The sequence below is a fragment of the Eptatretus burgeri genome, chromosome 2 (assembly GCF_056783735.1).
Source record: "Eptatretus burgeri isolate ZD-2024b chromosome 2, Ebu_testis_v1, whole genome shotgun sequence".
Taxonomy (NCBI): domain Eukaryota; kingdom Metazoa; phylum Chordata; class Myxini; order Myxiniformes; family Myxinidae; genus Eptatretus; species Eptatretus burgeri.
Window position 1 is genome coordinate 44,440,626 of NC_140962.1, and position 24,201 is coordinate 44,464,826.

General features: G+C 42.6%; 1 protein-coding gene across 4 annotated transcripts in view; it reads left to right on the forward strand.

The window, feature by feature from the left end:
• The window catches only part of VWA8 (von Willebrand factor A domain containing 8), a 321,146-nt gene that overhangs the window by 21,427 nt on the left and 275,518 nt on the right, over positions 1-24,201 (forward strand). For 3 of the 4 annotated variants that reach the window (XM_085869176.1, XM_085869179.1, XM_085869178.1), the window contains exon 1: positions 20,878-20,993. The exons of the other annotated variant lie outside the window; for it this stretch is intronic. In XM_085869176.1, the coding sequence (XP_085725302.1) occupies positions 20,885-20,993 (109 nt within the window). In that variant the 5' untranslated portion in view covers positions 20,878-20,884. Of the gene's footprint in view, positions 1-20,877; positions 20,994-24,201 lie in introns of those variants that run through there. 4 annotated transcript variants of the gene reach the window in all.

A 24,201-nucleotide genomic window follows, 5' to 3' on the forward strand; every position in this document is an offset into this window, starting at 1 on the left:
CATGTCATTCCGAGAGATGGAGGATATGGCAAGGCTGAGACGACAATACCTACCTGTCCTCCAACATCAACATGACCTCATCGAGTTGACACTGCACCAGTTGCGTGCCAATAGATCTAGGAGAAGAAGATGTGAACGGAGGAGAAGGAACTGGGTCAGACCATGGATCGGGAGGCGACGCCATTACGGCATATATGACCAGCTCATGGTGGAACTCTGGAACGAGGACCATGCATTCTTCATCAACTTCCTGCAAATGCCCCCAGCGATGTTCGACGAGCTGCTAGCCAGAGTGGGTCCAAGGATAACCAAGCAGTACACCTTCTACAGGGATCTGCTTGAGCCTGGCATGAGGCTGGTACTGAGCCTGCTGCTGTTGGTGCCGTGACTGCAGTGCTGTGGAAGCGATTTAACTCGTTCAATGAAAACGATTTCAATTGCCGAGCACCAGCGTCCAAAAACAATAGGCGAGTATCATGCATTTATTAAAAGTGAAGTTACAGCCTTTAAATGGAAAACCTCATGAAATTGTCGACGATATGCTGCCACGCTATGCATACGTTAGACTATCGTTGGGCATAGGTTGTGGACGCCTAAAACACGCAAATCAATCGTTGGTATAACTTATCTATAAGTTATCGAAGCGTTCTGTGTTCATTACTAGTACATTATGCATTTGTCCAAGTCGTTTTGAATACTTTAAAAACTGAAACAAAAAAATAGTTCATCGTGGGAATTAGAAAAAAAAAATTATCCGAAAAGAACATCGAACAATGGTGCAAAGTAGTCTCCCATTCGTGGACGCAACTAGGATCCATAATCACCCACACCCTCCCCATCACGCTCACCTACTACTACTGACATAGACCGACTACGACTACTACTACTGACACTCTCACCTAATACTACTACTACTGATACTACTGACATGGTCATCTACTCAACATGGAGTCTGGAACACTGACGGGTTCCTCTTGTGAAGCCCATTTGTATATACCAATTCCCCTAAACGCTGCCAAATCGCCATTATACGGTAGCTTAAAGTTAGAAACACGTTCAGTAAGTTCTGTGGTCGTCCGGAAGACTTCAATCAAATTTGTCTACATACGTCAATGTGCGTTTGAGAAATGTTACACATAGGTTCAAAGGACGCTACTCATTGGTTAAAAATTAAGTTTCGGGTATGTTAAACATTACCTCGACGTGTTTCGATTTATGAGTAACTCACAAGTAACGTGTGTCCGACGTCCGACGTGTGACAATGATCGCGGAGCGTGCCGAGAACTTATGCCAGCGTATGCGGAACTTGTGAGCCATACGTCGAGTATGTCGTAAAATTTTCAGCATGCTTGAAATTTCACGATGTACTAGACGTACCACGGAATATGACAGCGTACTTCATTGTTTTTCAGCGTGCTCCTAACGTATATACAACTTACCCATCCCGTATTCGACGTGTGCCAGTGTTTTAGACACATTTTTCATAGGTCGGCATACGCTGGCTAAATCGTCAAGGTATGACTGCGATGTTGACACTTCCAATTTTCAGGCGGTTATGATTTAAATCGGCGTCCAGCAGCTTTTTAACAGAGAACGCCACGAGTTCATCGGCGATACGTGCAGCGCGCTATGCCGAAGTTAAACTATCATTGGGCATAGGTTTTGAACGCCGCCAACAGGATAAGCATTCGTTGGTATAAGTTATCTATAAGACAACGAAACGTTCTGTGTCCGTTACTAATATGTTATGCATACAACCAACTCGTTATGAATACGTCCGAATATTTAAAAAAACATCAAAAGTTCAACATAAGCCAGCGTTTTACATACATTTTAATACGTTGCCATTGCTGGCTAAAACGTCAAGGTGTGACTGGGCCTTAAGCGGCTATATATATATCAGTCAACTTATTTTTCTTCTTTAACAGCCACAATTATTCCCACGTTCTTGCGGGGTTGCCCAAGTGGAAGCTTGGCTCGTCTTTCACGAACCGACTGGCCAGGCCTGATGTTTGACTAAGTTTAGGGCAGGAGTTTGGAATCTGTTAAGGGTGCCAGCGCTGGCTCACCTACTTTTTGCAAAGGACACCATGGGATCTTAATGTCCACCAACTTATGTTGGCACATGGGACATCCATTAAAGATAGCACAAATCCTGCCTGTGAAAGCCATGGGATGACTGAAAGTTTATCGCTGGGCCGAGATTCAAACCCAGGCTCGACAGCTTAAAGGCGAGTGTGCATACCTCTAGACCATCATATCACTCATCTTCATCAGCCACCCTTGCTGCTGTTATATATTATGGTGCTAGACAGAGATCCTCCAAGATGGACTGAAAATTAACAATTACCAGTTAACTGAAAATTAACAGTTACCTGTGGCCTTTACCACATCCTTGCTGCTTATGTTAAAAAAACAAAAACAAAACAATTCCACTTCTTTGCAAAAATACCTGTTTTGGTTTAACCTCCACTTAAAATGAGTGAAATAAAAATTTGGGAAATTTTGAATTGTTCTCACTCAGATTTCAACATCACCACATTTGATATTTATAGCATTGTGCTGTCTTAAATGTACTCATGCATGTTGTTAAGTTGTTAAAACCTTTTTTTTTTAATACAAGATTATTTGTAATGCTAGCTACCACCGGGTGGTGCTATATGATACACATTTACATAGAGATAAGCCGGTAGGCGACATGGGTGGTCGCTATATAATTGCATACTAGTCATACAGTTTTTGACGGATCGGGCTGAAATTTTTTGACAAAGTTTGATTATAGGGTGCATAAAAGCGCTGAAGCCGATTTTTGATTTTCAAAAAAAATATATATAAAAATATTTTTCGGATTTTTTTTTTCAAAAATTTTAAAGTCCCGTTGCTAGGCAACGGTGGCGTCCATAGCAACGGTGCTCAAAAACATACAACTCGATCCTGGTATGAACCTACCAGTAAAGTTTCATCAAAATCGGTTGACTCCTCTGGCCTTCCGAGCTGTCCATTACATATATACAGACAGACAGAAACCCTGAGAATAACAGTAGTCTAACGACCACCCAAGAATTGGAGTCTTCCCGCACCCTGAAACTCCTCCCCCAGATATGCTACCCCAACATCAATCATACTTGGAGTACCCTTAGGCAACATGAAAAATTTGGTTCAGTGTGTTTTTTTTAGTTTTTTGAAGCATAAATAAACAAACAAGAAAGATATCGTGAATTGCACAATACTTATGAAATCCATAAAATAAATTTGACCTCAAAAAGAATAGGAAGATAAATTTAATGACCAAATATGCAAATCCTCTTCAAATTTCAAGTCACTTGGATGAAAATTGACAATTTTGAAATTTGCCTTATGTTGACCTTTTAGCCTATGTTGACATCAACAACTAATTGGTGTATCAATTCAGTGAGGTGAAATATAATTCCTCTTCAAATTTCAAGTCAATCGGATAAAAATTGAAGATTTTAGAAATCCCACCTAAGTTGTTGACCTTCGGTATATGTTGGCCTTTTGGGCTATGTTGACCTCAAAAATAATTGGTGGTTGAATTTGATGAACAAATGTGAAACTCCTCTTCAAATGTCAAGTCAATCGGATGAAAAATTATGACTAGTAATTTGACTTCAAGATGACCTTTGATCTTTGACCTCTATCAACAGGCTTCTCAGTTGAGACTACCCCGACAACTTGGTAAAGTGTCATGACAATCGGTTTAGAATTATGACCTGTAGGCGATTGATAAACAGACAAACAATCAGACAAACAGACAGAATAACAAAATCGACTGACCAATATACTGTGCTTGAAAAATCCTCGATTTTGCAAGGAACAACAAGAATCGGCACTCGGTAGAACGCTTACCTCCACCAGGCTGAACAGTGAACAGTTCACATTTTGAATCATACTATTAGGCCTTATCTAGATCTGCATCTTCACCAAAATCTAATCAATTCATCCTTGTCAAACATACAACCTGTCCACAAAATTTCCTTCAAATCCGTCCACAACTTTTTGAGATAACATGCTATCAGATAAACAGACATGGGTGAACACAATCTCCGTCCACCTTTGGTGACGGAAGTAAGTATCGATACAAATTCACTTCCATCGTATAGAGATATGGCTTTCACAGCCAATGACTGACCGCTTTCTTTGACATGACATAGTTAACCCTATGTGTATTTATTTTCCCACATACTGCACATATACTGCAGCTGATTATGATGATGAAGAAAATGGAAGCAATAATTTGTGATTTTTATTTGGCCAATTGGCTAAAGTCCTGTTCTTCACAAGTTCCATCTTTCTTGCTTGTGGTCAGTACACCTTCCTTCACCATTTTTGGGGGCTATATTATGTCAAGAAAGTGTAACTTAATTATGTTAAGATTCAAAAATTATCCGATCCAACATGGTCTCATTTAAACCCTGTGATCGACACTGATCTACGTAAGTACGTCTCAACTGATAAGGCTGAATCCGAAAATGTGTATGAATTTCAAACCAAACAACATTATGTGTGTGTAGGCAAAGTATAGATCACTGAGCCCCCTGGTGGTGAAATAACAAAACCAACACCACAAACCTGGAAGAAGAAAAAAGAATGCTCAATTATAATACAGAATGTAATACAGAATTTTCCCAATAATTCAGAAAAGAGGATTTGAAAATAAATGGTTATCTATGATCTATAATGATAGAGTAAATGTGTGTTTGTGTGCGTCTCCTCCATTACTCCAAAACCATGAAACCTTGTGGGCCTCAAACGTTGCATGCATATGAAGGAAACTCCATGGGAGTGGATGAATGAAAACTGGGTGATTGGGTAAATTAAAATAACCCTTTTGAAGATAAATAATTAATGGTAAAATCAGAAATAGGCAGCTTTTGGTCAGCTTATATTGAGCTGAATCCGTCATTTTGTCTGCTCAACTCAAAAATGCCTCGCCTTGGAACAGGTCGGTTTCTGTACGATAAAGCTTCATACCTTGGAATTGCTGTGCAGATCACTGATATTCATATCTACAAATTGCTGGAAAACCGCAATGCTTATATACGTCCGGAGACACCAGTGTTGGTGCCTTCATTTAATTTCCGCATATGTGATAACCTCGATAATCTCTTAATCTGAGCCAAATTTCAAAATTTAAACAGCGGAATTGACGTTGGCAGCAGTTCCGACTGCTAAAAAAAGTGCTCATTTGTTCAATTCGCACATTGTTTGACACTCCGGGTGGTGTTTAGTATGACCAATCACGAATCATCCTTATCAACCGTATCAAATCATTCTTTATCAACCGTTTCGTTGGAGTGCTTGCTTGAGTGCTTAATAGTGGTAGGTAGAATCGATACCAAAGTACTCGACTCCATCCATGGAATCAAAAGGAATCGAGTAGTGAAACGGAATTGACGTCTCTGAAGATCTGTTTAAAATTGTGACTTGTTCTGCATCACTATTCTGAAGCGAAAACGTGTGATGTCATTTAAATAGTGAGTATTGCAGCTTCAAATTCGCAGCAAAAAAATGCTCAAATTACCCGAAAACTAGCTTTTTAAGTCAAACAAAAGCATTGTCTGACTCAACTTTTTGTTCTGCATCACTATTCTAAAGCGAAAACGTGTGATTTCATTGAAATAGTGAGTATTCCAGCTTCAAATTCGCAAAAAAATGCTCAAATGACCCGAAAACAAGCTTTTTCAACCAAACAAAAGCATTGTCTGACTCAACTTTTTGTTCTGCATCACTATTCTGAAGCGAAAACGTGTGACTTCATTGAAATAGTGAGTATTCTCGCTTCAAATTCACGCAAAAAAAGCTCAAATTACCCTAAAACAAGCTTTTTAAACCAAACAAAAGCATTGCCTGGCTCAACTTTTTGTTCTGCATCACTATTCTGAAGCGAAAACGTGTGATTTCATTGAAATAGTGAGAATTCCAGCTTCAAATTCGCAAAAAAATGCTCAAATTACCCGAAAACAAGCTTTTTAAACCAAAGAAAGGCATTGTCTGACTCAACTTTTTGTTCTGCATCACTATTCTGAAGCGAAAACGTGTGATTTTATTGAAATAGTGAGTATTCTAGCTTCAAATTCACTCAAAAAAAGCACAAATTACCCTAAAACAAGCTTCTTCAACCAAACAAAAGCATTGTCTGACTCAGCTTTTTGTTCTGCATCACTATTCTGAAGCGAAAACATGTGATTTCATTGAAATAGTGAGTGTTCCAGCTTCAAATTCGCGCAAAAAAGCTCAAATTACCCAAAAACAAGCTTTTTAAACCAAACAAAAGCATTGTCTGACTCAACTTTTTATTCTGCATCATGATTCTGAAGCGAAAACGTGTGATTTCATTGAAATGGTGAGTATTTTAGCTTCAAATTCATGCAAAAAAATGCTCAAATTACCCTAAAACAGGCTTCTTAAACCAAACAAAAGCATTGTCTGACTCAACTTTTTGTTCTGCATCGCTATTCTGAAGCGAAAATGTGATTTCATTGAAATATTTAGTATTCGAGCTTCAAATTTGCGTTAAAAAAAGCTCAAATTCCCTAAAACAAGCTTTTTAAGCCAAACAAAAGCATTGCCTGGCTCAACCTTTTGTTCTGCATCACAATTCTGAAGCGAAAACGTGTGATTTCATTGAAATAGTGAGTATTCTCGCTTCAAATTCGCGCAAAAAATGCTCAAATTACCCTAAAACAAGCTTTTTTAACCAAACAAAGCATTGTCTGACTCAACATTTTGTTCTGCATCACTATTCTGAAGCGAAAACGTATGATTTCATTGAAATAGTGAGTATTCTAGCTTCAAATTCACACAAAAAAGCTCAAATTACCCTCTACGAAAACAAGATTTTTAAACCAAACAAAAGCATTTTCTGACTCAGCTTTTTGTTCTGCATCACTATTCTGAAGCAAAAACATGTGATTTCATTGAAATAGTGAGTATTCCAGCTTCAAATTCGCATAAAAATGCTCAAATTACCATAAAACACGCTTTTTAAACCAAACGAAAGCATTGTCTGACTCAACTCTTTATTCTGCATCACAATTCTGAAGCGAAAACGTGTGATGTCATTTAAATAGTGAGTATTGCAGCTTCAAATTCGCAGAAAAAAATGCTCAAATTACCCGAAAACTAGCTTTTTAAACCAAACAAAATCATTGTCTGGCTCAACTTTTTGTTCTGCATCACCATTCTGAATCGAAAATGTATGATTTCATTGAAATAGTGAGTATTCCAGCTTCAAATTCAAGCAAAAAAATGCTCAAATTACCCTAAAGCAAGCTTTTTAAACCAAACAAAAGCATTGTCTGACAACTTTTTGTTCTGCATCACTATTCTGAAGCGAAAACGCGTGACTTCATTGAAATAGTGAGTGTTCTAGCTTCAAATTCGCGCAAAAAAGCTCAAATTACCCTAAAACAAGCTTTTTAAACCAAACAAAAGCATTGTCTGACTCAACTTTTTGTTCTGCATCGCTATTCTGAAGCGAAAACGTGTGATTTCATTGAAATTGTGAGTATTCTCGCTTCAAATTCGCGCCAAAAAAAAACTCAAATTACCCAAAAACAAGCTTTTTAAACCAAACAAGATCATTGTCTGGCTCAACTTTTTGTTCTGCATCACAATTCTGAAGTGAAAACGTATGATTTCATTGAAATAGTGAGTATTCCAGCTTCAAATTCAAGCAAAAAATGCTCAAATTACCCTAAAACAAGCTTTTTAAACCAAACAAAAGCATTGTCTGACTCAGCTTTTTGTTCTGCATCACTATTCTGAAGCGAAAACATGTGATTTCATTGAAATAGTGAGTGTTCCAGCTTCAAATTCGCGCAAAAAAGCTCAAATTACCCAAAAACAAGCTTTTTAAACCAAACAAAAGCATTGTCTGACTCAACTTTTTATTCTGCATCACTATTCTGAAGCGAAAACGTGTGATTTCATTGAAATGGTATTTTAGCTTCAAATTCATGCAAAAAAAATGCTCAAATTACCCTAAAACAAGCTTTTTAAACCAAACAAAAGCATTGTCTGACTCAACATTTTGTTCTGCATCACTATTCTGAAGCGAAAACGTGTATTTCATTGAAATAGTGAGTATTTTAACTTCAAATTCATGCAAAAAAAATGCTCAAATTACCCTAAAACAAGCTTTTTAAACCAAACAAAAGCATTGTCTTACAACTTTTTGTTCTGCATCACTATTCTGAAGCGAAAACATGTGACTTCATTGAAATAGTGAGTATTCTCGCTTCAGATTTGTGCAAAAAATGCTCAAATTACCCTAAAAACAAGCTTTTTAAACCAAACAAAAGCATTGTCTGACTCAACTTTTTGTTCTGCATCACTATTCTGAAGCGAAAACGTATGATTTCATTGAAATAGTGAGTATTCTAGCTTCAAATTCACACAAAAAAAGCTCAAATTACCCTAAAACAAGATTTTTAAACCAAACAAAAGCATTTTCTGACTCAGCTTTTTGTTCCGCATCACTATTCTGAAGCAAAAACTTGTGATTTCATTGAAATAGTGAGTATTCTAGCTTCAAATTCGCATTGAAATGCTCAAATTACCATAAAACACGCTTTTTAAACCAAACGAAAGCATTGTCTGACTCAACTCTTTATTCTGCATCACAATTCTGAAGCGAAAACGTGTGATTTCATTGAAATTGTGAGTATTCTCGCTTCAAATTCGCGCAAAAACAAAACTCAAATTACCCGAAACAAGCTTTTTAAACCAAACAAAATCATTTTCTGGCTCAACTTTTTGTTCTGCATCACAATTCTGAAACGAAAATGTATGATTTCATTGAAACAGTGAGTATTCCAGCTTCAAATTCAAGCAAAAAAATGCTCAAATTACCCGAACACAAGCTTTTTAAACCAAACAAAAGCATTGTCTGACTCAGCTTTTTGTTCTGCATCACTATTCTGAAGCGAAAACATGTGATTTCATTGAAATAGTGAGTGTTCTAGCTTCAAATTCGCGCAAAAAAGCTCAAATTACCCTAAAACAAGCTTTTTAAACCAAACAAAAGCATTGTCTGACTCACCTTTTTGTTCTGCATCACTATTCTGAAGTGAAAATGTTTGATTTCATTGAAATATTTAGTATTCCCGCTTCAAATTTGCAACAAAAAAGCTCAAATTACCCTCAAACAAGCTTTTTAAACCAAACAAAAGCATTGTCTGACTCATCTTTTTGTTCTGCATCACAATTCTGAAGCAAAAACGTGTGATTTCATTCAAATAGTGAGAATTCCAGCTTCAAATTCTTTCAAAAAATGCTCAAATTACGCTAAAACAAGCTTTTTAAACCAAGCAAAAGCATTTCCTGGCTCAACTTTTTGTTCTGCATCACTATTCTGAAGCGAAAACGTGTGATTTCATTGAAATCGTGAGTATTCAAGCTTAAAATTCACGCAAAAATGCTCAAATTACCATAAAACAAGCTTTTTAAATCAAACGAAAGCATTGTCTGACTGAACACTTTGTTCTGCATCACTGTTCTGAAGCGAAAACGTGTGATTTCCTTGAAATAGTGAGTATTCTCGCTTCAAATTTGCGACAAAAAAGCTCAAATTACCCGAAAACAAGCTTTTTAAACCAAACAAAAGCATTGCCTGGCTCAACTTTTTGTTCTGCATCACAATTCTGAAGCGAAAACGTGATTTCATTGAAATAGTGAGTATTCTCGCTTCAGATTTGTGCAAAAAATGCTCAAATTACCCTAAAAACAAGCTTTTTAAACCAAACAAAAGCATTGTCTGGCTCAACTTTTTGTTCTGCATCACAATTCTGAAGCGAAAACGTGATTTCATTGAAATATTGAGTATTATATCTTCAAATTCGTGCAAAAAAATGATCAATTTACCCTAAAACAAGCTATTTAAACCAAACAAAAGCATTGCCTGGCTCAACTTTTTGTACAGCATCACAATTCTGAAGCGAAAACGTGTGATTTCATTGAAATCGTGAGTATTCGAGCTTCAAATTCGCGCAAAAAATGCTCAAATTACCCAAAAACAAGCTTCTTAAACCAAACAAAAGCATTGTCTGTCTCAACTTTTTATTCTGCATCACGATTCTGATGCGAAAACGTGTGATTTCATTGAAATTGGGAGTATTCTCGCTTCAAATTCGTGCAAAAAATGCTCAAATTATCCTAAAACAAGCTTTTTAAACCAAACAAAAGAATTATCAAACTCAACGTGTTGTTCTGCATCACTATTCTGAAGCGAAAACGTATGATTTCATTGAAATAGTGAGTATTCCAGCTTCAAATTCTTGCAAAAAATGCTCAAATTACCCTAAAACAAGCTTTTTAAACCAAACAAAAGCATTGTCTGGCTCAACTTTTTGTTCTGCATCACAATTCTGAAGCGAAAACGTGTATTTCATTGAAATAGTGAGTATTTTAGCTTCAAATTCGCGCAAAAAATGCTCAAATTACCCGAAAACAAACTTTTGAAACCAAAGAAAAGCATTGTCTGACTCAACTTCTTATTCTGCATCACGATTCTGAAGCGAAAACGTGTGATTTCATTGAAATGGTGAGTATTTTAGCTTCAAATTCATGCAAAAAAAAAAATGCTCAAATTACCCTAAAACAGGCTTCTTAAACCAAACAAAAGCATTGTCTGACTCAACTTTTTGTTCTGCATCGCTATTCTGAAGCGAAAACATATGATTTCATTGAAATTGTGAGTATTCTCGCTTCAAATTCGCGCAAAAAAAAGCTCAATTTACCCTAAAACAAGCTTTTTCAACCAAATAATATCATTGTCTGGCTCAACTTCTTGTTCTGCATCACAATTCTGAAGCGAAAACGTATGATTTCATTTAAATGATGAGTATTCCAGCTTCAAATTCGCGCAAAAAATGCTCAAATTACCCGAAAACAAACTTTTGAAACCAAAGAAAAGCTTTGTCTGACTCAACTTCTTATTCTGCATCACGATTCTGAAGCGAAAACGTGTGATTTCATTGAAATGGTGAGTATTTTAGCTTCAAATTCATGCAAAAAAAAAAAAATGCTCAAATTACCCTAAAACAGGCTTCTTAAACCAAACAAAAGCATTGTCTGACTCAACTTTTTGTTCTGCATCGCGATTCTGAAGCGAAAACGTGTGATTTCATTGAAATATTTAGTATTCTAGCTTCAAATTTGCATTAAAAAAGCTCAAATTCCCTAAAACAAGCTTTTTAAACCAAACAAAAGCATTGCCTGGCTCAACTTTTTGTTCTGCATCACAATTCTGAAGCGAAAACATGTGATTTCATTGAAATAGTGAGTATTCTAGCTTCAAATTTGCGTAAAAATGCTCAAATTACCATAAAACAAGCTTTTTAAACCAAAGAAAAGCATTGTCTGGCTCAACTTTTTGTTCTGCATCGCTATTCTGAAGCGAAAACGTGTGATTTCATTGAAATTGTGAGTATTCTCGCTTCAAATTCGCGCCAAAAAAAAAACTCAAATTACCCAAAAACAAGCTTTTTAAACCAAACAAGATCATTGTCTGGTTCAACTTTTTGTTCTGCATCACAATTCTGAAGTGAAAACGTATGATTTCATTGAAATAGTGAGTATTCCAGCTTCAAATTCAAGCAAAAAATGCTCAAATTACCCTAAAACAAGCTTTTTAAACCAAACAAAAGCATTGTCTGACTCAGCTTTTTGTTCTGCATCACTATTCTGAAGCGAAAACATGTGATTTCATTGAAATAGTGAGTGTTCCAGCTTCAAATTCGCGCAAAAAAGCTCAAATTACCCTAAAACAAGCTTTTTAAACCAAACAAAAGCATTGTCTGACAACTTTTTATTCTGCATCACGATTCTGAAGCGAAAACGTGTGATTTCATTGAAATGGTATTTTAGCTTCAAATTCATGCAAAAAAAATGCTCAAATTACCCTAAAACAAGCTTTTTAAACCAAACAAAAGCATTGTCTGACTCAACATTTTGTTCTGCATCACTATTCTGAAGCGAAAACGTGTATTTCATTGAAATAGTGAGTATTTTAGCTTCAAAATCATGCAAAAAAAAATGCTCAAATTACCCTAAAACAAGCTTTTTAAACCAAACAAAAGCATTGTCTTACAACTTTTTGTTCTGCATCACTATTCTGAAGCGAAAACGTGTGACTTCATTGAAATAGTGAGTATTCGAGCTTCAAATTCACGCAAAAAAAGCTCAAATTACCCTAAAACAAGCTTTTTAAACCAAACAAAAGCATTGTCTGACTCAACTTTTTGTTCTGCATCACTATTCTGAAGCGAAAACGTATGATTTCATTGAAATAGTGAGTATTCTAGCTTCAAATTCACACAAAAAAAGCTCAAATTACCCTAAAACAACATTTTTAAACCAAACAAAAGCATTTTCTGACTCAGCTTTTTGTTCTGCATCACTATTCTGAAGCAAAAACATGTGATTTCATTGAAATAGTGAGTATTCTAGCTTCAAATTCGCATTGAAATGCTCAAATTACCATAAAACACGCTTTTTAAACCAAACGAAAGCATTGTCTGACTCAACTCTTTATTCTGCATCACAATTCTGAAGCGAAAACGTGTGATTTCATTGAAATTGTGAGTATTCTCGCTTCAAATTCGCGCAAAAACAAAACTCAAATTACCCGAAACAAGCTTTTTAAACCAAACAAAATCATTGTCTGGCTCAACTTTTTGTTCTGCATCACAATTCTGAAACGAAAATGTATGATTTCATTGAAACAGTGAGTATTCCAGCTTCAAATTCAAGCAAAAAAATGCTCAAATTACCCGAACACAAGCTTTTTAAACCAAACAAAAGCATTGTCTGACTCAGCTTTTTGTTCTGCATCACTATTCTGAAGCGAAAACATGTGATTTCATTGAAATAGTGAGTGTTCTAGCTTCAAATTCGCGCAAAAAAGCTCAAATTACCCTAAAACAAGCTTTTTAAACCAAACAAAAGCATTGTCTGACTCACCTTTTTGTTCTGCATCACTATTCTGAAGCGGAAACGTGTGATTTCATTGAAATAGTGAGTATTCTTGCTTCAAATTCACGCAAAAAAGCTCAAATTACCCGAAAACAAGCTTTTTAAACCAAACGAAAGCATTGTCTGACTCAACTCTTTATTCTGCATCACTGTTCTGAAGCGGAAACGTGTGATTTCATTGAAATAATGAGTATTTTAGCTTCACTTTCGCAAAAATACTCAAATTAGCCTAAAACAAGCTTTTAAAACAAAAGAAAAGCATTGTCTGACTCAACTTTTTGTTCTGCATCACAATTCTGAAGCGAAAACGTGTGATTTCATTGAAATAGTGAGTATTCCAGCTTCAAATTCTTGCAAAAAATGCTCAAATTACCCTAAAACAAGCTTTTTAAACCAAACAAAAGCATTGTCTGGCTCAACTTTTTGTTCTGCATCACAATTATGAAGCGAAAACGTGTGATTTCATTGAAATTGTGAGTATTCTCACTTCAAATTCGTGCAAAAACAAAACTCAAATTACCCGAAAACAAGCTTTTTAAACCAAACAAAATCATTGTCTGGCTCAACTTTTTGTTCTGCATCACAATTCTGAAGCGAAAACGTATGATTTCATTGAAATAGTGAGTGTTCTAGCTTCAAATTCGCGCAAAAAAGCTCAAATTACCCTAAAACAAGCTTTTTAAACCAAACAAAAGCATTGTCTGACTCAACTTTTTGTTCTGCATCACTATTCTGAAGCGAAAACGTGTGATTTCATTGAAATAGTGACTATTTTAGCTTCAAATTCTTGCAAAAAATGCTCAAATTACCCTAAAACAAGCTTTTTAAACCAAACAAAAGCATTGTCTGGCTCAACTTTATGTTCTGCATCACAATTCTGAAGCGAAAACGTGTGATTTCATTGAAATTGTGAGTATTCTCACTTCAAATTCGTGCAAAAACAAAACTCAAATTACCCGAAAACAAGCTTTTTAAACCAAACAAAATCATTGTCTGGCTCAACTTTTTGTTCTGCATCACAATTCTGAAGCGAAAACGTATGATTTCATTGAAATAGTGAGTGTTCTAGCTTCAAATTCGCGCAAAAAAGCTCAAATTACCCTAAAACAAGCTTTTTAAACCAAACAAAAGCATTGTCTGACTCAACTTTTTGTTCTGCATCACTATTCTGAAGCGAAAACGTGTGATTTCATTGAAATTGTGACTATTTTAGCTTCAAATTCGCAAAAATGCTCAAAGTAATTCCTGTTTCCGAGAAATAAGCGTTTTTTTTTTTTGTTGTTCTTTTTTTTCAGAGAAACTTTTTTTCGTCCCTGTTTGGGCATATTCTGGTTGCACATAGCTTGGCAATGTATTAATTGAAAAAGAACACGCCCCTCGGGTATCCCGTTTGTTCTATAGCAGCAAAAGCAAGTCATTTTCAAATTAAACTCGCCCCTCGCGCATGTTCCTTTCAAATGAATTGCAAGGCATTTTGAGTTGGCTGGGAAAGCGTGCTTATTGCTTTGCTGATAGATAGGTCGGCACTATATCAACTGATAAAGTTGGCAACAGATCCTTCAAAAAGTCCAGAAGTAGAGTTTGGAACTATTTTGGGAAGGTTAAAGAAGACAGTTTGAAAGTTACATGCTCACTTTGTTCAATAGACCTTGCTTATCACTGTAAAATGTCCAATATGCTAAAACATTTGAAAACCAACCACCAGAGAGAGTATGATGAATGAGAGTTGAGAATGTGGATTCAAAGAAACCAAAGTCTGCAACAGCAACAAGTTCGTTTCGCAATCGATGATTGAAAACACTTTCTCCCTGGTAACGCCCTGGTATGTTACCTTTGATTCCACTCACACTGCCTTTCCTTCTCCTCCCCTCATGCTCACCTCCCCCCAAATCCCCCACCACCATACAACTCTCCAAAGGTCAAGGAGAGGAATGAATCGTTAAATAATGTCCCATTTCAATGGTCAAAAAATATCCGAAGGTCAAAGAATGTGTTATTTGGACAAATGAACACTTTAGCAGACAGAACTGCTGCGAGGACCAATTCCACAGTTTAAATTTTGAAATTCAGCACAGGTTAAGAGATTCAAGAACTTATCAACACACACACACACACAATAGGCCTTTTCAACGCCATTTTCCCTGCAAGAACAGGGGTTAGCCTTGCAGGCCCCATGACAATCTTCTTCACTTTACCCTATTTTCTGCGTGTCCCCTAGTTAACCTCCTTACCCGCATTTCTTCTTTAACCACCTTTATCCAAGTCTTCTATTTTCGCAAGTGATATTCTAGATTTGAGAACTTGTCACATCTGCGGAAATTAAATTAAGGCACAAACACTGGCACGGCTTTGTTTTCTGCCAATTGAAGGAAAATGCCCTTCCTTCCCTTCTCATCCTCTCATGCTTACCTCCTCCCAAAGCCCCTCTCCCCTTCACCTCCCATGGATGTCTACGGGTGGTGTTTAGTATGGCCGTATGAACGTGCTGTTTCAACGTACCCCATTTCGTTCAATCCTATACTAATGATGGAAGACGGGACCATTATCCTTCACCCTTTCCTCACCCCCACTTTCCCTGAAGTGCCCCTGCCAAATGCAAGTCAACCCCCCCTCCCTTTCCCCTCAAGTCCCGCTACCAAATGCAGGTCAAGAACCCCTCCCACCCTTTCTCTCCTAAGCCTCCCGACCAAACACAAGTCCAGAACACACACTCCCCCCTTATCCCCTCCTCTCTCCCCCATTCTCCTCACCCCCACCACCTCCTCAAATGTATAGTGATGTGTGGTGAGGCGTCGTCCTCCCCTCCCCCTCTATCTCTCGCCTCCCACTCCCTCTCTCGCCTATCTCTCGCCTCCCCTCCCTCTCTCGCCTCCCCTCCCTCTCTCGCCTCCCCCTCCCTCTCTCGCCTCCCCCTCCCTCTCTCGCCTCCCCCTCCCTCTCTCACCTCCCCTCCCTCTCTCGCCTCCCCCTTCCTCTCTCTCCTCCCCCTCCCTCTCTCGCCTCCCCCTCCCTTTCTCGCCTCCCCCTTCCTAGCTCCCCGCCGACTTTCTCACCCACTCCTCGCCCCCCTCCCTCCTCTCTGTCCCTTCCCTCCCTCCCACTCTCTCATTCCTCATCCTCCCCCCCTCTCAATATTCCTGTCGGTAAAGCGTTGAGTAGTATTTGTTTATAAACTTAATGAGCAGGACAATGAATATCACAACTCAAAGCACACCAGCCATTCTCTTGCCACCAATGGAAGATGGCTTTGGGCCTTCGGTTTAATTGCAAAACACAAAGTAAAAAGTAAAATAGTTTTGTGCTTTAGTGACTGAAAATGCTGTTTCAGTTTCCTTTCAGGATGATGTCTTCAGTCTGTCATCATCTATCTATAATTCCAGAAATCTCTGTGTGTCTGTCTGTCTGTCTGTCTGTCTGTGACTGCCGTTTCTCAACGACCGCCAGTCCGATCTCATTGAAACTTGCCAGGAATATTGCCGGGAACCCGCGGATGTGCCTTTTCAAGGTTTGATATCGATCAGACGAGCGGTTCCCAAGTTACGGCCATTTTACTGCTTTTCAGTGTTGAAAAGGTGTACATATGGCAGCTGAAGGTGTCGTTCCACCTTCTCGCCTTATCATGCCAATTTTTTTCCGAAATTATTAATAACCGGACGACCACCATTCCGATCGGATTGAAACTAGCCAGGAATATTGGCGGGGACCCGCGGATGTGCCTTTTCGAGGTTTGATATCGATCGGATGAGCGGTTCCCAAGTTATGGCCACTTATCTGTCGACCAATGACAGGACACATTGCTATGACATCACGAATGATGTCACAATTAATGTTTATTTATTGATTATTTATTTAAATTTTTTTTTGCACAATTGACGGTCCGATCTGATTGAAACTTGTCAGGAATATTGCTGGCGACCCGTGGATGTGCCTTTTCAAGGTTTGATATTCATCGGATAAGCGGTTTCCAAGTTACGGCCATTTATTTGTCGACCAATGACAACACACGGTGCTATGACGTCACGAATGACGTCACAATTAATGCTTATTTATGTATTTTTTTATTTTTATTTTTGCACGATTGACGGTGCGATCTGATTGAAACTTGCCAGGAATATTGCTGGGGATCCACGGATGTGCCTTTTCGAGGTTTGATATTAATCGGACGAGTGGTTTCCAAGTTACGGCCATTTATCTGTCAACCAATATCTGCGAGAGGGGGGATGAGAGTGGGGGCGAGAGAGAGAGAGAGAGAGAGAGAGAGAGAGAGAGAGAGAGAGAGAGAGAGAGAGAGAGAGAGAGAGAGAGAGAGAGAGAGAGAGAGAGAGAGAGAGAGAGAGAGAGAGAGAGAGAGAGGAGCGAGAGTGGAGGGGGAGAGAAAAAGGGCGAGACTAGGGGGAGAGAGAGGGGGTGGGAGTGGGGACGAGGGGGTGGGAGTGGGGACGAGGGGGTGGGAGTGGGGACGAGGGGGGTGGGAGTGGGGACGAGAGAGAGCGAGAGAGGGGACGTGAGAGGGGGTGTGAGAGGGAGGTGTGAGAGAGAGGGGCGAGGTAGAAGGGCGAGAGAGGAGGGGGGGAGAGAGGGGGGAAAGAGGAGGATGAGAGAGAGGGGGCGTCACGATTCAAAAGGGGGGGTGAGAGTGGGGGCGAGAGAGGAGGGGCGAGACTAGGGGGGAGCGAGGAGGACGAGAGAGAGGGGCGTCACAATTCTTCTTCATTTGATATGACGTCACAATTGACGCTGGAGACCTGAATATGTTTCCCAGGTGTTTCCCAAGTTATGGCCATTTATGATACGGTTGGTCCGATCTCATTGAAATAATGCCCCAATACAGTCATCGTTTATGCACTTATGGGCCCGTACTAGTAGATTAAGATGCAAGCACAATATCAACACCAATCACTTTGGACAGAATTTTGATTTATCTTCTGAAAAGAGCTTTTATTTGACCTCGTCGCAGCGGTGCACCCATAAATATGCCAAACTAATTCCATATTACCACCACCTCAACATTAACGCGATGGCATGAATAACCTTAGTTACTCCTCCCTCCCTCCCTCCCTCCCTTCCTCTCTCCCTTCCTCTCTCCCTTCCTCTCTCCCTTCCTCTCTCCCTTCCTCTCTCCCTTCCTCTCTCCCTTCCTCCCTCCCTTCCTCTCTCCCTTCCTCTTTACCTTCCTCCCTCCCTTCCTCCCTCCCTTCTTCTCTCCCTCCCTTCCTTCCTCCCTCCCTTCCTTCCTCCCTCCCCCTCCCTTCCTTCCTCCCTCCCTCCCCCTCCCTTCCTTCCTCCCCCTCCCCTCCCCTTCCCTTCCCCTCCCTTGCTCCCCTCCTCCCTTGCTCCCTCCCCCTCCCTTGCTCCCTCCTCCTCCCCTCCCTTGCTCCCTCCCCCTCCCTTGCTCCCTCCCCTCCCTTGCTCCCTCCCCCTCCCCCTCCCTTTCTCCCTCACCCTCCCTTGCTCCCTCCCCCTCCCTTGCTCCCTCCTCCTCCCCCTCCCTTGCTCCCTCCCCCTCCCCCTTGCTCCCTCCCCCATCCTCCTCCCTTGATCCCTCCCCCTCCCTTCCTCCCTCCTCCTCCCTTGATCCCTCCCCCTCCCTTCCTCCCTCCTCCTCCCTTGATCCCTCCCCTCCCTTGCTCCCTCCCCCTCCCTTGCTCCCTCCCCCTCCTCCTCCCTTTCTCCCTCCCCCTCCCTTGCTCCCTCCCCCTCCCCTCCCTTGCTCCCTCCTCCTCCCCCTCCCTTGCTCCCTCCCCCTCCCCCTCCCTTGCTCCCCTCCCCTCCCTTGCTCCCCCTCCCCTCCCTTGCTCCATCCCCCTCCCCCTCCCTTGCTCCCTCCCCTCCCCCTTGCTCCCTCCCCCATCCTCCTCCCTTGATCCCTCCCCCTCCCTTCCTCCCTCCTCCTCCCTTGATCCCTCCCCCTCCCTTCCTCCCTCCTCCTCCCTTGATCCCTCCCCTCCCTTCCTCCCTCCCCTTCCCTCCTCCTCCCTCCCCTTCCCTCCCTCCCCTCCCTCCCTCCCTCCCCCTCCCTCCCCTCCTCCCTTGCTCCCTCCCTCCTCCCTCCTCCTCCCTTGCTCCCTCCCCCTCCCTCCTCCTCCCTCCCTCCCTCCTCCTCCCTCCCTCCTCCCTCCCTCCCTCCTCCTCCCTCCCTTCTCCTCCCTCCCTCCTCCTCCCTCCCTTCTCCCTCCCTCCCTCCTCCTCCCTCCCTTCCTCCCCCTCCCTCCCCTCCCTCTCCCCTCCCCCTCCCCTCCCTCCCTCTCCTCTCCCCCTCCCTCTCCCCTCCCCTCCCCTCCTCCTCCCTCCTCTCCCTCCCTCCCTCTCCCCCTCCCTCCCTCTCCCTCCCTCTCCCTCCCTCTCCTCCTCCCTCTCCCCCTCCCTCTCCCCCTCCCCTCCCTCTCCCCCTCCCTCTCCCCCCTCCCTCTCCCCTCCCTCTCCCTCCCTCTCCCTCCCTCCCCCTCCCTCTCCCCCTCCCCTCTCCCTCTCCCCCTCCCTCTCCCCCTCCCTCTCCCCCCTCCCTCTCCCTTCCTCTCCCCCTCCCTCTCCCCTCCCCTCCCTCTCCCCCTCCCTCTCTCCCTCTCCCTTCCTCCCCCTCCCTCTCCCTCTCCCCCTCCCCCTCCCCCTCCCCCTCCCCTCCCCCTCCCCTCCCCTCCCCCTCCCCTCCCCCTTCCCCTCCCCTCTCCCCCTCCCCCTTCCTCTCCCCTTCCCTCTCTCCCCCTCCCCCTCCCCCACTCCCCTCCCCTCCCCACTCCCCCTCCCCCTCCCCTCTCCCCTCCCCCACTCCCCTCCCCTCCCCCTCCCCACTCCCCCTCCCCTCCCCTCCCCCTCCCCCACTCCCCTCCCCTCTCCCTCTCCCCCTCCCCTCCCCTCCTCTCCCCTCCCTCTCCCCTCCCCTCCCCTCCCCTCCCTCTCCCCCTCCCTCTCCCCCTCCCCCTCCCCTCCCCCTCCCTCTCCCCTCCCCTCCCCCTCCCTCTCCCCCCTCCCCCTCCCCTCCCCTCTCCCCCTCCCTCTCCCCCCTCCTCGCTCCCCCTCCCTCCCTCCCCTCCTCGCTCCCCCTCCCTCCCTCCCCTCCTCGCCTCCTCGCTCCCCTCCCTCCCTCCCCTCCTCGCTCCCCCTCCCTCCCTCCCTCCCCTCCTCGCTCCCCCTCCCTCCCTCCCCTCCTCGCTCCCCCTCCCTCCCCTCCTCGCTCCCCCTCCCTCCCTCCCCTCCTCGCTCCCCTCCCTCCCTCCCCTCCTCGCTCCCCCTCCCTCCCTCCCCTCCTCGCTCCCCTCCCTCCCTCCCCTCCTCGCTCCCCCTCCCTCCCTCCCCTCCTCGCTCCCCTCCCTCCCTCCCCTCCTCGCTCCCCCTCCCTCCCTCCCCTCCTCGCTCCCCCTCCCTCCCTTCCTCCCTTCCCTAGGCAAATTTCAAATCCATATCGCGGTGCTTTGTTCGTTTTAGCGGCTTTTAAACAACATGATCACGAGATGGGTAACTCATCCTTTATTGTGTCCAATAATAACTTTGTCCGTTGCATATTCAGTGACATGTTGTATGTCGAACAATGCCGAAAACATTTCCACTTCCATAAAATAACTGTCTTGCTCTTACATAAATCAAAAAAGCATGCACATGTAAATTTTATATTAATTAATTAACTTTGATGAAACTCCTCGTGAAGTTGTTACTATTCATTAAACCGTGCGCTGTTGCTTTGGGGTGTGTTGCAGCAAATGGTTGGTTCAGCTGGTCTTAACACGTTCGTCCAGAAGTTATATTTTTTTTCTCTCGTGTAACTCATAAGGAGCGGAAATGAAAGTTGACATTTCTGAAACAACAATTAATTTAATCATACTGTAGAAGGTTATGAAAAAGTACGAATGAGAAACGGTTTAATTTATTCTTGTATTTCCTGTTTTGTTCGAACATGCCGGTTCCGCTGGGTCGTGCTTTTCCCGTAGCCCGGCGTTTGCGGCTGCTGCTGTTGCCCTTCGGCTCGAGAGCACGCACGGTGGTCGTGAGAGCGAGTCCGCACGGTTCGTGTCTGTTAATGTTGTTGTATAGCGATGTCCGGATCCCATTCTGAGAGACATTCCGTGTACAGTATACTATCATTGTATAACGCTCCCCATTTGTCTCAATGTTACGTGGTGGTTGTTGCTGTCGTCGTCCTCTCCTCCCCTCCTCCTCCTCCCCTCCTCCCCTCCTCCCCTCCTCCTCCTCCCCTCCTCCCCTCCTCCCCTCCTCCTCCCCTCCTCCCCTCCTCCCCTCCTCCTCCTCCCCACCTCCCTCCTCCTCCTCCTCCTCCCCCTCCCCTCCTCCCCTCCCCTCCTCCCCTCCCCTCCTCCCCTCCTCCTCCTCCCCTCCTCCTCCTCCTCCTCCTCCTCCTCCTCCTCCTCCTCCTCCTCCTCCTCCCTTGATGATGAAGCGGACACAGTCTCCACGAAACTTGACTGCAGAAAAATTCAGGAAGCGAAAGTTTTAACTTCAGAAAAATCAAATAAAAATATACGAATTGCAATTTAAACAAATTCTGCACGAACTCACCTTATTGCACAGCTTTTTCTCACTGAAAGTAAATAGTACAACTTTCTTCACTTTTACGTAAAATGACAGTTGCCCAAAAATATTCCCCTTTATTTATATCTATCTATAATTACAGCAATGTCTGTCTGTCTGTCTGTTGGGAAGTCGATCTAGTCGAATTTTTTTTTTTTTGAGATTTGCTCTACCCTTATTATGAGTATTTAAAATGGCGATTTCAGTTAATACAATGGCGATTTCAATGAAACTTGGTTGGTAGGTTCATACCATGACCCAGTTGTGTGCAAATGAGAACCGTTGCTATGGACACCACCGTTGCCTAGCAACGGGACTGAAATTTTTGAAAAATCATAAAAATTTATTTTTTCGAAAATCAAAACTCGGGCCACGAGCGACTGGGCAGTACATTCAGCCATATTGTCAAAAATTTCCAGCCGAATCCTATGAAAACTGTCGGAGAAGATAGACTTTGAATGAACCCTGGTCAACAACAATAAAAAAAAAAACGAAGTTCGTTATATCTCAGAGACTATGAGTCAGATATACATGAAACTGGTATGGTAGGTTCATGGTATGTCCTAGTTATGTGTGAGAAAGAACCGTTGCTATGGACACCTCCGTTGCCGAGCAACGGCCGACTTCCCATGTCCACCTACCAGCTTATCTGTCTGTCTGTGACTGCTGTTTCTCGACAACCACTGGTCCGATCTAATTGAAACTTGCCGGGTATATTTCTGGGGACCTGTGGATATGCCTTTTCAAGGTTTGATATTAATCTGACAAGTAGTTCCGAGGTTATGGCCATTTATTTACCAAACCAATGACAGGACACGGTGCTATAACATCACAAATGACGTCACAGCCCTTTTTTGGGGCGAAAAAAAGGGCTGAACGGGCACGAGAGCGAAGGAACGGCCTGTGTGGTTGTTGTTTCTGGCACGCGGTTTGAGGGTTTTTTTTGCACTTACGGCCACGCACGTATGGGCATGCGAGAGCGAATGAACGGCCTGTGTCGTTGTTTCTGGCATGCGGTTTGAATTTTTTTTTTTTTTGCACGTACGGGTATGCACTAGTTCTTTTAAAACTCGTAAATACCTGTTACCTCTGGGAGTGAAATATGGTGTCAATATCCCATCTCTCACACAGGGATTGGTAATTAAACCACTTGCACAGTACACATGTACAGTACAGGCAAAATTGCTAGTTGTCTCCCCACCCTCACATGCTGGACTGGGGTAGTATTTTGTGCCCTTGATCTGACTCTGGGTACTCCTAACACATATATCAAAAATTTGATGGAGATCGGCCAAGCCGCTTTCAATTCTATAAGGTACATATAGGTAGTGAGGGGGAAAAAAGTCACTTTATAAGGCGTTCTGCCACGTGTGGCCAGTACGTCCTGTATGCGCTGCGGCATCGAGTCCACCAGCGTCTGGAATTCTGCAGGAGGGATGCGACACCATTCTTCCATGAGAAATTCAATCAACTCACACCTGTTTGATGGAGGTGGAAAACGCTGTCTCAGGCGTCGTTCCAGAATATGTAATAAATGCTCCAGTGGGTTCAGATCTGGCTATTGAGAAGGCCATTACATATGGATAACATCAGTGTTATGCTCATCAAACCATTGGGTGACCACACATGCTCTGTGTTTGAGGGAATTGTCATCCTGGTAGACTTCCCCCTGGCCGGAATGAAATGCTGCAACATGGGGTGAATATGGTCACTCAGTACCATTAATACATGGTTGCCATTGACCTTGTCTTCTAAGGGAATGACTGCACCCAAACCATGCCAAGAAAATGTGCCTCACAATATTACAGAACCACCAGAATCCTTCACTGTTGGAACCAATCACTCAAGGTTTTAGAGGTCTTGAGGTTGGTGACGTGCACTCATCCGTTTGTCGAGAACATGGTGAAGGATGATTCATCTGACCGCATCACATTTCTCCACTGCTGGGTAGTCCATTGCCTGTGCTCTTTGCCCACTGGATTCATAAACGTGTATTGCCAGGTGTGATGAGTGGTGTATGCAATGCAACCCGATTATCGTATCCTACGCTGGAGTTCTCGGCGGAACGTTTTTGATAAAACTGGCTGCTTGTGCCCAGGTTGAAATTTACAGTTTATTGGTTTGCAGTTGCTCACCTGCTTTGCCTTTCACTTCAATTTCATGCATGGATATCACGATCCTGGAGGATGCGCTTTCACTTGCTGTTGTCCTTTGCTGATGTCTTTCCCTTGGAGTTCCATGCCGACGTCACCTTTGACACCGTTGCTTGTGAAACATCAGCAAGTTGAGCTGTCTTTGTTGTTGAAGCTTCTGCCAAACACGCCCCACCAATGATCCCTCTTTCAAAGTCACTGATGTCTCCTCTTGCAGCTATGTTAGTCATAATTATTAGCAACCAGGCCTGTGCTGCATTTTTATAAATGACCTGAAGCATGCTGGGATGTTATTTGCTTAACACAAATAACAATTAATTAATGCAGACAAATTGACTGTTAATGCCATACCTTTGCTTTCAATGTACTTTGTGTTCCTCGTTTTCCCGGTTATTTAAAAAAAAAAAATTGTCCACTACCTGTACACACACACACACACACACACACACACACACACACACACACACACACACACACACACACACACACACACACACACACACACACACACACACACACACACACACACACA